Genomic DNA, 17,361 nt, shown 5'->3' on the forward strand with positions numbered 1-17,361 from the left:
AGGAATTTATGCTAATGTGTTGAGGTAGCTGATGGTAAAGCTTTCAAGTTCTTCCTTAGAAGGGGCAGTGTTGATTACACTTGTGCAGGCATACTGCCAAACTGAGTATATCAACAACAGAAATAAGAAAACAGCTGTTATCTTTGTTGTATGTCAGATACTAACTTATGTATTTCTGTTTAATCACTTAAAACAACTCTGTCAGGTTCAGTAGTAACTGCTTTTTAGAGATAAAATAGAAAAATAGCTTAAATACCCTGCTGGGGTCACCTGTTTAGTAATTGGTGGAGCTTGAATTTGAATCCACATATGTCTTATTCCAGAGCTCCATTCTTATAACCACTTCACTTGTGGCTTTAACTTTGTGTGCATCAAAGTCAGGTATAGCACTTTTTAAAAATGCAGTAGTTAGGACCACATACCAAGCTTCATGGATACAAGAATCTTTGGATATGAGGTCTGGACATATACTTTTAAATGCTGTGTGATTCCTGTGTATCCTCATTAGAATAAAGAGGAGGGAAAGGAGGAAATAATACAGGGCAACGTGTATAGAGACTTACTATGTGCCGGGCACTTTCTAACACGAGAGGTCATTTCAGTATATTATTATCTCCATTTTATAGTTTAAAAAAGTTAGCACAAAAGAGAGTGAATTTTTGCTATTTGCAGCAACATGGATGGACCTGGAGAATATTATGCTTAGTAAAATAAGTCAGAGAAAGATAAATATTATTTATTGTCGCTTATATGTGGAATCTAAAATTAAAAAAAAAAAGCTAATGAATATAATGAAACATCCAGAGAGAGAGGAAAGGCGGAAAGGACAAAATAAGGAAATTAAGAGGTACAAACTATTATATATAAAACAAGTAAGTGACAAGGATATATCGTATGGCACAAGGATATATTGTATGGCATAGCCAATATTTTATAATAACTATAAGTGGAATAATATCTGTAAAAAGTTTGAAACTTTATGTTGTACAACTGAAACTAGTATCATAAATCAGCTATACTTCAAAAAAAAAAAGTTACTCAAGGTTACATAGCTATTAAGTGGTAATGTTGAGATGTTAAAAATTCATAGACATCAGTCTTAACTACTGTATCATATTGTCTCTAGAATGATGAGGTTCTTTCTAGTACACTAATTTTTAGGGTACTTATAGTGTTAGCACAGGCAGGAAGAGTCAATCTGACCACACTTAAAACCTCAGGGTACTTGTTCAACAGTTTTTACTAGAAAAAAAAGATAATTTCACACATTTCCATTTTAGATTTTTATCAGTACTGTAAAAACATTGTGTATAGAGTCATTACAAAATCTTTTTACTTAAAAATTATAAAATTATGCTCATAATTTACTTTTAAAATTTCAGTTGGCTTCTATTTTTTCTAATGCATTGTCTCCATTTGAAGTACTACAGCTGTTTATCAAAAAATTCTCATAATTCTAGTCAGCTTAGTCTACATTTAAGTATGTTTTACTATCTCTATTAAAATTGGATTAGAGATAGTTGCCCTTTGAACTTTTTACTGAAACTGTTCTTCTAACACATGGACTGAGTAATTCAGCTATTTATGAAGTATACTAATTTGCTTTCTGTTATTGAAATGCCAGTGACTGAGGAAAGTGGTTTGTCTTCTTTCTCTGCAACTCTTTTATTAGGGTCTAAACTGACAACCTTTACCTCCTCCTTCTTGACATCATTGTTCTTTCCTCTGGTGTCTGTTACCTTTGTTTTTGTTTTTTCTTCATTTTTCCTGATATTCACATATAAAACCTAAGCATTTGAAGACTTTACTAATAAGAATGTATATTAGTTAGCTCAGCCTGCCATAACAAAATACTATAGACTGGGTAACTTAAACTATGGAAATTAATTTTCTCATAATTCTAGAAGGTAGAAGTCCAAAATCAGGATGTTAGCACGGTCAGCTCTTGTGTAGACTCTCTTCCGGATTGAAAGATGCCTGACTTCTTACTGTGTCCCTACATGGCAGGGAAAGAGGGGAAGGAAGGGAAAAGGGGGAGGAAGAGGGAAATGGAGTGCACATAAGCTCACAAGCTGTGTGGTGTCTCTTCTTATGAGGACGTTAAACTTAATGTATTGGGGCCCCACCCTTAGGACTTCATTTGACCTGAATTACCTTCTTATAGACCCTATCTCCAAATGTCATCACCCTCAGGGTTAGTTTCAGCATATGAAGTTTGGGAGCAGTGTTGGAGGGTGGGAGGGGCGGATCACAATTCAGTCCATAGCAAAATTCTTTCATTTTGGTCAGAAGACACACATTCTGTGTGTCTGGTATAGTTTTTGAATTTTCAAAGTTTCCCCACTAAAGCAGTCTCTTCCCAACCAAATTTTTCAATTAGGAGTCATATTAGATACTTGAGGGCTTCCTGGTGGCTCAGATGGTAAAGAATACACCTGCAATGCAGGAGACCCAGGTTCGATCCCTAGGTCAGGAAGATCCCATGGAGATGGAAATGGCAATCCACTCCAGTATTTTTACCTGGAGAAGCCCATGGACAAAGGAGCCTGGTAGGCTACACTCCATGGGGTCGCAAGAGTTGGACACGACATAGCGACTAACCACCCCCACCACCACTCACTCCAGTATTCTTGCCTGGAGAATCCCATGGACAAAGGAGCCTGGCAGGCTACAGTCATGAGGTTGCAAAGAGTTGGAGACAGCTGAGCAACTAACACTTTTTAGATGCTTGAGGGTGGACTGAAAGGCTTGTCAATATGATAACTGAGGTTATGTCATATTTATTTCTAATTAATTAAGTATATTAATTATAGTCATGTTCTTTACAGTTTCTCAGTTTGGTTTACAGTTGAAATACTTTAATTCTCCTTATGATATAAAAAATATGTTTTTCTTCTAGGAACCATCTCTTTTTGCTGTTGCCAAATTGTTAGAAACTGGTCTAGTTAACATGCACCGTATAGAAATTCTATGGAGACCTCTAACTGGCCATCTACTTGAGGTAACCTCTGTTTCTTTATTATATTTACTTTTTATTTATAATAAAGACTTACACAGTGAATTAGTGATTCTGTATAACCATAAGAAAAATCAGCATTAACATTTTTTCTTGTACTTCTCTCTCTATATTTTATCAGGGACGAAAGTTTTATAGTAATCATTTTGGTAAAGGAATAGGTTGAAGACTTTATGACTAAAAATGAGTGCTATAACAATGAAATCTCTTATGTCTCCTTCACCTGTTAGTTTGGGTCCCCTTTCTTTTATTATATACTCTTTTGATCCCCTCAGCTTCAGCTGGTTCTAAAACTTCAAGGCAATTAGGACTGAGACTTAGTATTAGACACTGCTCCTTTACAGACTTCCCTGTGATTATGAGGTAACATTTCTACAAAAGGGAAAAAACCTCAGTATCACTAATTATAGATAGTACCAGGGCATTTTGTCTGGATTTGTATTCAAACTTGAGTGAATCTGAATACTTGGTTGCTTCTTATTGACAACTGCTTCTGTCAAATACATGTTCATGAGCAGTTTAGGTTTCAGTTGCCCTCATTGTTTCATATTATTTTAGTAATCTGAGAAGGGTACTGTTCTTAGTAAAAAAAAAGTCCTTTCTTCTTTTTCCCTCCATTTTTGGGGGATTATTTTAATGAGCTATTACAGAATATATACACATTTCTTCATTATGGAATTCTCATCAAATGGCAAAAAATATGTTTTTAAAATTTTAGCTAAGTATTTGATTATGAAGATAGAGCAGATTAGGAACCTTAGTGTCTGCTTCTTCTGTTTACTCTGGTGACATCATTTACTTTTATGAAATCCTTTCTTTTCTGTGAGTTGTTTAGTTTCATCTTTTATCTTCTATCTCTTTATTGCTTCCTCTTGCCTCGTATTCAGAAGGTAAGCTTACTTACATTTTGTATATTTTCATAATTTCTTCAACCCTTGTTGACAAACATTTTATATGATTTTTTAAATGTGGAAGAGTATGAAATGCAATGTTTTAGTTTTTCTTAAATTAATGTGTGATGTATAGCTTAAGTATACAAATTAAAGATTAATTTTTGTTCCATATGTATGTACCCTTAGGTGTGCCAGCATCCAAACTCTCGAATGAGAGAATGGGGAGCAGAAGCCTTAACTTCACTTATTAAAGCAGGATTAACATTTAACCATGATCCTCCACTTTCACAAAACCAGGTAAAAGAAAGAACCTTTTTTAAAATTACTTAAGTCATCCTTTCCCATATGTAACTTTATTTGTAGGCCGTGGATCTCTTACAGAAGGTTGATAATCCTGGATTTTCAGGATTATCTATATTAAAAATTTTTTTAATTTTCTTATAATAGCACTAAACTTAAGTAATAAATTACCTAGAATTGGTCTCCCCATCTAGAAGATTCCTTCTTCATGCAGTGCTAAGTCTTCATACTTTGTTAGCCTCTTTTCCTTTGGTCCTTACCTGTCTTTTTTTTTTTTTTCCTTCCCCCTACTCATTACCCTTGCGTGCTTAGTCACTCAGCCATGTCCAGCTCTCTGTGGTCCCATGGACTGTAGCCCTCCAAGGTCCTCTGTCCATGAAGTTTTCCAGGCCAGAATACTGGAGTGTTGCCATACTCTCCTCCAGGGGATATTCCCTACCCAGAGATTGAACCCGTGTCTCCTGCATTGGCATGTGGATTCTTTACCATTGTGCCACCTGGGAAGCCCTTATATGGGGAGAAACAAGTGGCAGAAGAGGCAAGCACAATAAAATAGATTTTTATTTTTAAATAATTTTAAAGGTTATTTTATACTTTCAGAGTTTTCTTTTGTTGTGAATCCTTTTTCCTGACTCCCATAATCATTCACATATATCTTATACAGTTTTAAAAAGCCCACCAAAGTTTTGTTTAAAGATTGAATAGGAATGAGGCATTTAATAGCCATTCACATTGCCCGTACTATCTTACTGTAGTGTATGTGGATGTATTCTGCAAATTTCCTCAACAAATAATTATTGGGTACATACTATATGCCAGGCAGTATTTTAACTCTTGTAACAGAATGATGTACAAGACAGAAAAGTTCCTTAATTTTTATAGCTTACATTTTAGTGATTGCATATTTTTTTCCTATTGCAGTCTAATTTTTTTGTAAAGCCCTGTCCATGTATATAGTCTTAGCATCCAGCTTAATACCTGGCACATGGTAAGAGCTTAATATGTTTGTTCAGTCAGTGAACCAACTAAATGTATCCTTGGAGAGAAAACTAAAGCTAAGGCAGGTGCTTTCAAATGCTAAAGGAGTAGAACAAAGTACTTTTTTCACTTTTTAACAGTAAAAAAATTTTGTGGTTTTGTGTCCTCTTTGTCTGCTAGTTCATTTTTAGGAGTATTGAGACTTAAATTTAAATACATGTGGTACACATTAATAGAGTAAATGAAAGTTAATTTTGAAAATTGGAAATTATTTTCTTCTCTCCAAATAGAGCTAAATATATAGGGTATATTTTCTATAGTGAGATTCATTTGTATATGGATCTGTAGATTTAATACCTTTTAACATCAGGTTACTCCCTATTTATCCTGAAATATAGTATCTTGAAGATAGATTTTTATTTTCTGTTATTAAAATATAAGACTTAGGGACTTCCCTGAAGTCCAGTGATTGGGAATCCGTGCTTCTAATGCAGGAGGGGTGGGTTCCATCCTTGGTTGGGGAACGAAGCTTCCACATGTTACTTCTGTGGCTAAAACGTAAAAAATTTTAAAAGACTTATGGGGCTTCCCAGTGGCTCAGTGGTAAAGAATTCATCTGCCAATGCAGGAGACACGGTTTCAATCCCTAATCTGGGAAGATCCCACATGCTGCAGAGAAACTAAGCTCATGGGCCACAGCTACTGAGCCTGTGCTCTAGAGCATGGGAGCTGGAACTGTTGAGCCCACATGCTGCAGCTACTGAAGCCCGTGTGTTCTAGAGCCCATGCTCTGCAACAAGAGAAGCCACCACAGTGAGAAACCCATACACTGCAACCAGAGAGTAGCCCCTTCACGCTGCAACTAAAGAAAAGCCCGTACGGCAACAAAGGCCCAGGACAGCAAAAATAAATTAATTAATTAAATTATTTTTTTTAAAAAAGACTTAGATGACAAGATAATCCTAATGATTACTGTTAAAGAAATCATTTTTGATATTTATTTTACTAAAAAATTTCTTTTTACCATTGCAGTCTGAGTGAAGGTGAATTTAAACTTGAAAGACAATAGTAGAACCTTTCCATGTTCTGGAACTTCGCTGATTAGCTTCTTACCTTCTTTTCAGAGGCTGCAATTGCTTTTATTGAACCCATTAAAGGAGATGTCGAATATTAATCATCCAGATATACGACTCAAGCAATTAGAGTGTGTGCTGCAGATTCTTCAGAGTCAAGGAGATAGTCTTGGACCTGGATGGCCATTAGTGCTGGGAGTTATGGGAGCGATCAGAAATGATCAAGGGTAAGTGTTTAAAATTAACATCCAAAAAGTAATAGGAAAAGGGAATTCTGCCTAAAATTATGAAATGATCGTAAATTTTTTATGTATGCCTTTTTTGCTTAAGTTTATGATCTAAAATAGTTTTCCTTACCCTACTCCCAGGGGGCTGTAGGGAATCATTAGGGCTCACTTTTATTTTGGAAGGATGGAAAAATTGCTATTTCTTTATCATTTATATATGAATACAAGGTTCTTACAATAAGAAAAATCCATCAAACAAACTTTCCCTTTCTCATTCAATGTCTATATTTTGTTTGGCTAGTTTATGCAGAATAAAAATAATATGGTATTAATACATATTTTCTTTTTTTAGTTTACTGCTTTTCTTATGCCCCTGAGCTGCTTTATTTTTGTTTGTTAATTATTTTAATTAAGCATATCTTTTTTACATTTATGTAAATGTTGAAGTACTATGTGAGTACTATGTTAGAGAAAATTTTCTTGTTCCAATTTTAAGATAAAATTTTGATTTGTTCAAATTTATGTATTTTTCCTTCCATTTCTCTTAAATACATAAATATAGATTTTCTTTTGTTTTTCAGAGAATCCTTGATACGAACAGCATTCCAGTGTCTTCAGTTGGTTGTGACAGATTTTCTACCAACAATGCCTTGCACTTGCCTGCAAATAGTTGTAGATGTTGCAGGTAGCTTTGGACTTCATAACCAAGAACTTAATATTAGTTTAACTTCAATAGGTTTATTGGTAAGTATGATTGCCTTTCTTATATAATCTAGAAATCACTGTTTGCAACTGAGAGTGAGTGCTAAGCAAGTGTGCTTTTGACTCTGGAGGAATCATTTAAATGACTTTTAAGTACATGCCAAACATATTGTATGAAGGGTTAAGTAATATTATTTAAGAAATAATTCTTTAAGAGCTGAATATGTGGAATAATTTTGATCTGTTGAGCTGAAATTTGGTTTATATAAGATTTGTTATGGGAGGATTTAGGAAACAAATAATGGTACATACAAGAGAAATCAGTTGACTCTACTGATAGTAACATAAAATTTAAATTTTAAATCCAATTTTTAAAAAATATTAAAAATTAAAGGTTGCACTCTGAAATTCTGAAATGAGATAGATAAACTTGACAGAGGAAGAGATATTTTCATTAAATCCATTCTGTTAGGAAAAGAGTTTCTGAAGTAATTGCTTTTAAGTTTTATTCTGAAAATCTATCTGTTGCATATCTATGTGTTTAAAATAAAAATCTCTGAATAGATATTTTTCTCCTTGGCTCTTTAGTGGAATATTTCAGATTATTTTTTTCAAAGAGGAGAAACTATTGAAAAGGAATTAAATAAAGAAGAGGCAGCACAGCAAAAGCAGGCAGAAGAAAAAGGCGTGGTTTTGAATCGGCCATTCCACCCTGCACCACCGTTTGACTGCTTGTGGTTGTGTCTTTATGCAAAATTGGGTGAACTATGTGTAGATCCCCGTCCTGCTGTCCGGAAGAGTGCAGGGCAAACTCTGTTTTCAACAATTGGTGCACATGGAACTTTATTACAGCACTCAACGTGGCACACTGTTATTTGGAAGGTACCGTAAAATACCTTGAGTTATCAGTTATTAATTGAGACATGCTTTTATACATTTTCAGCAACAACAAATTAAAATTAAAATTTTTTTTTTTAGTTTTTTTGTTTTTTTTTATTTTTTATTTTTTTTAATTTAATTTTATTTTTAAAACTTTACAATATTGTATTAGTTTTGCCAAACATTGAAATGAATCTGCCACAGGTATACCTGTGCTCCCCATCCTGAACCCTCCTCCCTCCTCCCTCCTCCCTCCCCATACCCTCCCTCTGGGTCGTCCCAGTGCACCAGCCCCAAGCATCCAGTATCGTGCATCGAACCTGGACTGGCGACTCGTTTCATACATGATATTATACATGTTTCAATGCCATTGTCCCAAATCTCCCCACCCTGTCCCTCTCCCACAGAGTCCATAAGACTGATCTATACATCAGTGTCTCTATTTCTGTCTTATAATAACAGGGTTATTTTTACCATCTTTCTAAATTCCATATATTCACATTAGTATATTGTATTTTTAGTTTTTTTATTGAAATATAGTTGGTTTAGAATCTTATGTTTGTTTCAGGTACACAGAAAAGTGATTCAGTTTTACATAAATGTGTTTTTTTGTTCCTATTAATTTTTAAAGAAGAATTTCCATCCATTTGTGCATTTGGCAAAACAGGAAAAGTTAGCTTTATAATATTTTTAATTGCACCTTGCATATTAGCAAATTAAATACTTAAAGCCTCATTTTTTTTAATTGGAGGATAATTGCTTTACAATGTGGTATTGGTTTCTGCCATACAACAAAGGGAATCAGCCATATATAGATATATTTCCCCTCTTCTTGAGTCTCTCTCCCATCCCACCCCTATAAGCCTCATTTTTTTATCTCTTTGATTTCTGCCTTTGCACTTCTGTTTCCCCATTTTCCTGGTGGTAAAAACCAGTAGCTGCTAAACTACCACATATAATTCAAATATAATTAAATGAGAACTTTATAAACAATATCAATAATAGTGAAATTTGTTTGTAGACTCACCAAACAAAAACCACCTCCCATTTGTAAATTCTACATTTGTTCAAGTATGCAGTTTCATTTTTTACTTTTTCATTTTTATCATCTTTTTAAAACATTCTTGCAAAGTCAGAAGCTTATTAGTGAGTATCCCGTCTTTGCTAAAAGACTCTCCTCTTTTTTTTGTTGCTTAATCTGTTCCATTTTAATAAAACTCTTATTTATAATCCTTTCACTGCTTTTGTGAATTTTTGAAATTAGTAAGTTTGACAGTAGACAGTATGGTAAACTTTAACTGAATTTAACCGTGTTTTAAGTTTAATAAAAAGACCTCAAAATGTCTTCTTAAAAAATTAATAATGTATGTTCCTAATAAACATAATTGAAAGCCCTATTCCCTCCTGTGTCTTTTGCTTCAACTCCTTTCCCTAGCTTTATCAGATCACAAACAAGCTTAAGAGTCCTTTACTATTTTAAAACTGATATTTTCTCTGACTCCTGTTTCCTTTTTCTAACTTCATTATTAATCTTGCTGCCTAAATCTCAGTATTAATAATTTTTTCTTTTTCACGTCCACTGCATTCTCTTACCCCTTGTAATTTGATATCCAGATTATTCTACTTCAGAGTATCTTAAACATTAGCATGTAACAGCATCTCCTAGAGGACTTGTTAAAGCACAAATTGCTGAGCCACTGTACCCAGCCCCCTAGAGGTTCTGATTTCTTTCCTGTGGCGTGGAGGCTGAGAATTTGCATAGCTATGAAGCTTCTGGGTGATGCTGATGGGGCTGGTTCTGAGACCATGTTTTTAGAACCACAGAACTTGTTCATTGGCTCTACAGGTAGTCTTCTAATTGCCAGATCTCTTGCCCTGTGCTCAGTTTTTCATACTGCTCATTTTTTCATAACATTTAATAGTGTTGATTATTTTCTCCTTGAAATTTCTTTTGGCTTCTGTTTCACAGTGTGCATCTGCTTCTCTATTCAATTTTGTTTTATTTTCTTGGCCCCTATGCCTTCCCCTGAATCTACATTTTAAATAAACATCCCCCAAATTCCAACTGCTTCCTACTTGATTTTTTTCAAGCATCCTCATCCAGACATGAAATTTCAGTAGTTACCTCTATCTAGATGTCACTCATACTTAAATTTTTTTTTTTATACTTACATTTTTTGCTGGACCCTTCTCTTTAGCTGCATTCCCTTCTTGTACATTATACCTTACGTGCTCCATTGGCACTCAGTTCAACAGGTCTTAAGTGATAGTCTGTTCGGTTTACTTTAAATTTTTATATTCCATGGCCTTAAGGATAAACTTAAGAATATAAGGATACCTCTGTTGGTCAGTTTCCTCTAAAATACAGGGATTGATCAGTATGTCAGGTATAATTCTTTGTAACAATGCTTAATTTCCTATGCTGCTATTTATGCTATGTTATCAGTATTTTTATATGCATTATCACAAATATTCAGGTTCTCTTTCATCTGCTGGACCGAGTTAGAGAGTCTTCTACCACTGCAGACAAAGAAAAGATTGAGTCTGGAGGTGGCAATATTCTCATTCATCATTCAAGGGACACAGCAGAGAAGCAGTGGGCTGAGACATGGGTTTTAACATTGGCCGGAGTTGCAAGAATCTTCAACACCAGAAGATATTTACTTCAACCTTTAGGTAGATGTACATTTTTTTTTTTCTGAGTATACAAGTAATTAATGTTAAAGGAAATTTGGAAAATACAGATTCTTCACAGATTATATACATTGTTATTTTCTAAGAATAATCCATCTTAATTGCCAGTCTTTGTTGTTATGTGTGGTATGTGTATGAGCATAAACGTTTTCATTCATTTCCTTGAAAAATTATGTGTACCTACTGTGGGCATGTCTTGGGGATACAGTGATGAGCCAGATACCTACTGTCCTTGATATATCCTGGGTATGAAGGAGGAACTATAATTACATAAATAAATAGAAAATTGCTGCAATGATCAATGCTACAAAGGAGCTTATAGTAGATTGTGAGCTTATAGTAGATACTTGACCAGGCCAGTGATGTATATATAGGCTTCCCTGAGAAAGCAATGTTTTATCTGAATAGTAGTTCATCAGGCAAGGGTAGGATGAACTGGGGAGAGCCTTACAGGCAGAGAGTATGTATAAAAGAGATGAAAGAAGATTGAGGAGATGGAGATGGTGTGGCCCCTGGCACGTTTGAAGGTCTAGAATGAAGAGAACACGGAAAAGAGTGATTCTCAGTGAGGTTGTAGAGGTAGAGGCCAGATGTTGCAGCACATTGTAGGTTATGTTCAGAAGACTTCACTCTAAGAGCACTGAAAACCACTGAAAGATTTTAATCCATGATGTGATGTGTTCAGATATGGAGTTCAGAAAGATCCCTTCAGATGGTATGTATGGAATGGAATGGTCATAAAGAAGAATGGTAGGATACTATTAGATTGGTTAGGAAACTTGGTGGTGTATAAATATAAATAGATCAGTGCTTCTCAACCAGGGCCAATTTTGCCCAACCTCCTCCTTCCCCCCACAGGATATTTAACAACGTCTGAGACATGTTGGTTGTTATAACTAGGCAGGGGCATGCCCACTGGCTTCTGGGGAAGTAAAAGCCAGGGATGCTGCTACATATCTTACAATGCATAAGACAGCCCGTACAACAAAGAATTATCCAACCCAAAATGTCAGTAGGATTGAGACTGAGAAACTAGTGTAGATTATAATACCTTCAATTCTAGTGGTAGGCATGGGAGTGGTTGAGAAAAGTGAACAAATACTTTTGCACATAACTGTGAGCAAGCTGTACATATTAATTTTTCAACTTCTTATTTTATGTTTGGCTTTTTTCTTCTCATTATGTTAAAAGCATAAGCATATTTATGATTTTCATTGGCATTTTTGTGTGGTGTTTATTTGCATTTTAAGGCTCATACATATCACATACCTATATATTTGATGATCTATATATTTGATGTCTATATATACACGTTTTAAATTCTAGTTTCTTGTTTTCCTATAAAATTTACATACAATGAAATGTGCTAATCTTAACTGTGTGTTTGCTAAGTTTTGACAAATAATAATCATTTTTAATACCTCGGTGGTACTTTATCTTAAAAGCTAAGATGTAATAGATACAGATTTAGATTTTTAAAAATGAAGACATGATGCAGTTCATGTAGCTTCAATAATTTTTTTTTTTTATAATTTAACACTAGGAAATGGTTTTTATTATTATTTTAGAATAAGATTATGGTATCAAGATGATGCTGGCCTCATAGAATGAGTTCAGAAGTGTTCCTTCCTCTACAGTTTTTTTGAGTAGTTTGAGAAAGATACGCATTAACTCTTCTCTAAATGTTTGGTAGAATTCACTTGTTTAGCCATCTAGTCCTGGACTTTTCTTTGTTGGGAGTTTTAAAATTGCTGAATCAATTTCACTACTGATAATGGTTCATATTGTCTGTTTCTTCATGGTTCAGATTTTCTCTGTTTCTTCTAGGTTGTCTGTTTTATTGGTGTATAGTTGTTCATAGTAGTCTCTTCTGATCCTATGTATTTCTGTGGTATCAGTTGTAATATCTCCTTTTTCATTTCTGATTTTATTGATCTGGGTCCTCAACCTTTTTGTTTTGATGAGGCTGGCTAAAGGTTATCAGTGTTTTCAAAGAATCGGCTTTTAGTTTCATTGACCTTTTCTATTTTTTTTTTTAAGTCTCTATTTCATTTATTTCTGCTCTGATCTTTATATTTCTTTCCTTCTCCTAACTTTGGATTTTGTTCTTTTTCCTCTAGTTCCTTTAGGTGTAAGGTTAGGTTGTTTATTTGAGGTTTTTATTGTTTCCTGAGGGAAGCTTGTATTGCTATAAGCTTTATTATTAGACCTGCTTTTGCTGGTGCCCCATAGGTTTGAGGGGCTGGCCTGGTGGCTCAGCTGGTAAAGAATCTGCCTGCAGTGCAGGAGACCTGGGTTCAATCCCTGGATTGGGAAGATGCCCTGGAGAAGGGAAAGGCTACACACTCCAGTATTCTGGCCTGGAGAATTCCATGGACTGTATAGTCCTTGGGCTCACAAAGAGATGACTGAGCGACTTTCACTTTCATAGGTTTGGGATCATTGTGTTTTCATTTTTATTTGTCTCTAGGTATTTTTTGATTTCCTCTTTGATTTCTGTTGTAACCCATTGGCTCTTTAGTAGCATACTGTTTAGCCTCCACATGTTTGTGTTTTTGTAGTTTTTTTTTTTCTTGCAGTTGAAAATTTTGCCACTTGTAGCCCCATGGGTGGACTTGCAGGGCATTATGCTAAGTGAAATAAGTCAAACAGAGAAAGACAAATACTGTGTGATATCACTTCTGTGTGGAATCTAAAAAATGCAGTGAACTAGTGAGAATAACAAAAAAGAATCAAGACTCCCAGAGACAGAAAACAAACTGATTGTTACCAGTGGGGAGAGGGAGGAAGCAGGGCAACGTAGGGGTAAAGGGACTGGGAGGTGTGAACTATTAGATGTAAGATAGGCTAGAATGATGTATTTTACAACATGGAGAATATAGGCTGTATTTTATAATAATTGTAAATAGAATATAACCTTTGAAAATTGTATAAAAAATTAAGAATTTTTAAAAAGTAATGTTTTAACATAATGAAGTACAATATGTAATTATACTTAGTCTTTTAGAAAGAGGACTTCTTCCTAGACATGGAGTATATTAATAGAAGAACTGCAGATATTTTTCCTTCTTATAGCATGGAATATTTTAGACCTGAGACTAGGTCACCATTCTGGTAGGTGAATGTAATGTTTAATCTGATTTTTGAACTTGGATGGCAACAAGCAGAAGTATTTTGTTTTGCTGTTTTGATAGTTTTTAAACAAAATTTGTTAAAACTGTTTGAACAGTTACTAAAAAGCCTGTTTTTTGGTTGTATATAAATTATACTTCAGTTTTAATTAAAAGAGTATGGAGAGGAAGAAACATGTAACTGAACAAGTGTTAATAGTCTATCCTGTAAAGCAGTGCAGTGCTTACTGTTTTATACCAGACTTAGTTCCAGCTTTCCAATTCATTGAATGCTTCCTCAGTTATATGGGTTTATCCCTTCTTGAAAAAACCTAGTCTTTGATAGCTTTTGTGAAGTGAGTCTTTAAAACACAGTTATCTCTATATTTCATAGCCTACTTATGTTATTCTTTGCAAAATGTCAATTCCTCTGATCCTGCCTGCCAATGCAGGAGACACAGCTTTGATCCCTGAGTCAGGAAGATCCCATGGAGAAGGAAATGGCAATCTACTCCAGTATTTTTGCCTAGGAAATCCCTTGAGCAGAGGAGCCTGGTGGGCTACAGTCCATGGGGTTGCAAAAGAGTTGGCCATGGCTTAATGACTGAACAACAACAGTAATAGAAACAAACCACACCTGGTTTCATTGTAGAGTTTCATTATAAATGTGCTCAGTTGGTCACAGGAATAGAGCAAGAGATTGAAATGATTAGTGGAAACAGCAACCACCATTCAGCCCATGCTGTGCTGACAGTAGATCAGTTGACTTGATTTTACATGAGAGAAATAAGTTTAGCCTCATGGTAAAAGGACAGTCTTATTTATGGTGCATGTTCTGGCAACTTACTGATATGGGGGGAAAATGTTTACCAGAATTCTGCAGCTATAAAATTATTTAAATCTGAAAACCCAAGTGTAAAGTTAAGATTTTTATGGAGTATGACTTAGTTTATTTTAAACATTTAGGTAAAAAATGTGTATCATACTGTCATAACTTTTCCTATATGCTTAAGAATGGGACCATCTTAATAAAGGTAGATGGTTAGATTGAAGATGTTACTGAAAATTTTTTGTTTTCACTCTTTTAAGTTTTTATTCTGTTCTCCTTCGGCAGAAATATTAGGATAGAAGGGTGTATACATACATTTATGGAGTTTAAAGTTCAAAACCTTGTTTGATATACTCATTATCCTTTTCTTGGTGCCATTTATTCCTGTATCTGACAAAATTTTTTTACTGGATTTTTGGGTTGTAATGGTTTTAACTCACATTGTTAGTGCCTAAGCATATCTTTTTCTACTTCTGTAGGAATTTAAGCAGAAAAATAAAGCAGATAAACTTTCAAGTGTCTAATAGAGACAATTTGATCACTTTTATGGTAATAATTTTTTTTTCCTCTTTTTCATATAGGAGATTTTTCAAGAGCATGGGATGTTCTTCTTGACCATATACAATCAGCAGCACTCAGCAAAAACAATGAAGTATCTCTGGCTGCACTGAAAAGCTTCCAGGAAATTTTACAGATTGTGTCCCCTGTCAGAGACTCAGATAAGCCTGAGACACCACCTGCAGTTAATGTCCCGGCGCCTGTCCTTTTAGGGCCTATATCGGGCCCTAGCCTGAACAGGCCATTTGTAAGAACAGATTCCATTGGAGAAAGACTTGGAAGATATAGCAGCTCTGAGCCACCTGTAGTTACTGATGAGCTTGAAGATTTGAATCTCTGGTGGGCTGCATGGAATACCTGGTACAGAATTGGATCTGAAAGCACCAAGCCTCCTATTACATTGGATAAACTAACTTTCATTCCCAGCCAGCCTTTTCTTACAGCTTTAATTCAGATATTTCCAGCTCTCTACCAACACATAAAAACTGGTTTCAACATGGATGACTTGCAGAAGTTGGGAGTCATATTGCACCGTGCTGTTTCAGTCCCAATAAGTTCAGATGCCTCCCCTTTCATTCTTCCATCTTACACTGAAGCAGTTTTGACAAGTTTACAGGAAGCTGTACTTACAGCTCTAGATGTTCTCCAAAAGGTAATCGAATTTTAGTGGCTGTCTAAGCAATAATGCATATGGTTCTCTTGAATTTTTTTACTTTGCTAAATAATTTTTGGGATAAATTCTGGATCATCAAGATTGTTATGTATGTATACTTTGGGATGCATTCAAGATTGTAAAGATCCAGTTAATTTTAACATTTGTATTTTTCTAATATATTTTAAAAGGTAATTCAGGTTTATTTTGAGAGTCTTCAGGAAACTGCCTGCATGCTCTTATTTCTGTTCACCAGCATTTTTGATTTGTTCATTCAACTCTTCACAAGAATATGTACTTTTGGAGTGATAACTTTAGTAAAGTATTTCTGTAATTAGAAAATTAATTAGCAATGGGATTATATATTTTTTATCTGTATTTTAATTTTAGCTCTTGAATTGTTAGAAACCCATTAAAAAATAAGAATAAATTTGTAAAGTGTTTACCTCACAGAAATTTTAAAAGATATATTTTAACCCATATGTGTTTTGTTACTCCAAAAAAAAAAATTAAAACAGATCTAAAAATTGTTAAGCAAATTCCAGTTGGCAAACAAGACTAGATCAAAATCAAAGAATTCTTTAAACTGTCAAGGTAATTGTTAGCACAATTAACAACCACCAAAATGTTGAACAAAACAAGTATGAACTAAAGAGTCTGCGATCCCAGCAAAGTAGTTATGACATTCTGACAAAATTAGAATGGAAGTGGATTCTGATTACAAATGTGTTATCAGTAGCCATTTGGGTACTACAGATCATGCTTTCTAATTAAACAATTGCATTATATCCAACTGGATTGATGAAAACTTTCACAGTAATAATAGTGGTTTCTACTACAACATAGTACACCTTGATTGTCTCTGGAGGAGGTCTAGCTGAGCAGTAATTCCTTGACTACCTTACCCCTAAGTTACTCTGTGCAGAGAAATTGTATAGAAACTTAAAATGTAAGAAAATCTGGCATTTTAATAATTTTATTACAGGGAGGATCAGTTTTTCATAATTGAAATTAAAAGAGCTGCTTTTGTTTTCAGTGGCAGAAGAAAAGTAGCCTGTCAGTGATAATTTTTTTCTCCCTGACTGTGAGCATAGGTTGTTTATAGACTACTGTGGAGGGAATGGAAAAGTTAGAAAAGGAAAGCATAGACCTTGTGGGATGCCCATAATCTAGAACTCTTACTCAGGTGTTTAATTCAGGTTTTATACGTATGTAGAGGATAGTAAACAAAGAAGAAACAGCAAACCCCCAAACTTTTTTTCTAGGGAAAAAAGCATATAATTTTATTTAGAACAAAACCTCTGCTTTAGCAATAAGAGAGCAAATAGAATCGTTCATCCCAAGCAGGCATTTGTTTTGAGCTTTGAGCTTTTTTAATGGCTTCGAAAAAGCACTTACCTTCAGTTGGAAAGTTAGGAAGTTTTATTGTTGGAAACTTTGGAACTTTTAC

General features: G+C 34.7%; 1 protein-coding gene across 3 annotated transcripts in view; it reads left to right on the top strand.

Moving 5' to 3' along the window:
- MON2 (MON2 homolog, regulator of endosome-to-Golgi trafficking) overlaps positions 1-17,361 on the top strand; it is a 116,672-nt gene that overhangs the window by 60,733 nt on the left and 38,578 nt on the right. For all 3 annotated transcript variants that reach the window (XM_005886921.2, XM_005886922.3, XM_070370527.1), the window contains 7 exons: positions 2,900-3,001; positions 4,096-4,206; positions 6,312-6,487; positions 7,069-7,231; positions 7,778-8,071; positions 10,546-10,744; positions 15,283-15,911. In XM_005886921.2, the coding sequence (XP_005886983.1) occupies positions 2,900-3,001; positions 4,096-4,206; positions 6,312-6,487; positions 7,069-7,231; positions 7,778-8,071; positions 10,546-10,744; positions 15,283-15,911 (1,674 nt within the window). The remainder of the gene's footprint in view (positions 1-2,899; positions 3,002-4,095; positions 4,207-6,311; positions 6,488-7,068; positions 7,232-7,777; positions 8,072-10,545; positions 10,745-15,282; positions 15,912-17,361) is intronic.

Source organism: Bos mutus, chromosome 5 (assembly GCF_027580195.1).
Source record: "Bos mutus isolate GX-2022 chromosome 5, NWIPB_WYAK_1.1, whole genome shotgun sequence".
NCBI lineage: Eukaryota > Metazoa > Chordata > Mammalia > Artiodactyla > Bovidae > Bos > Bos mutus.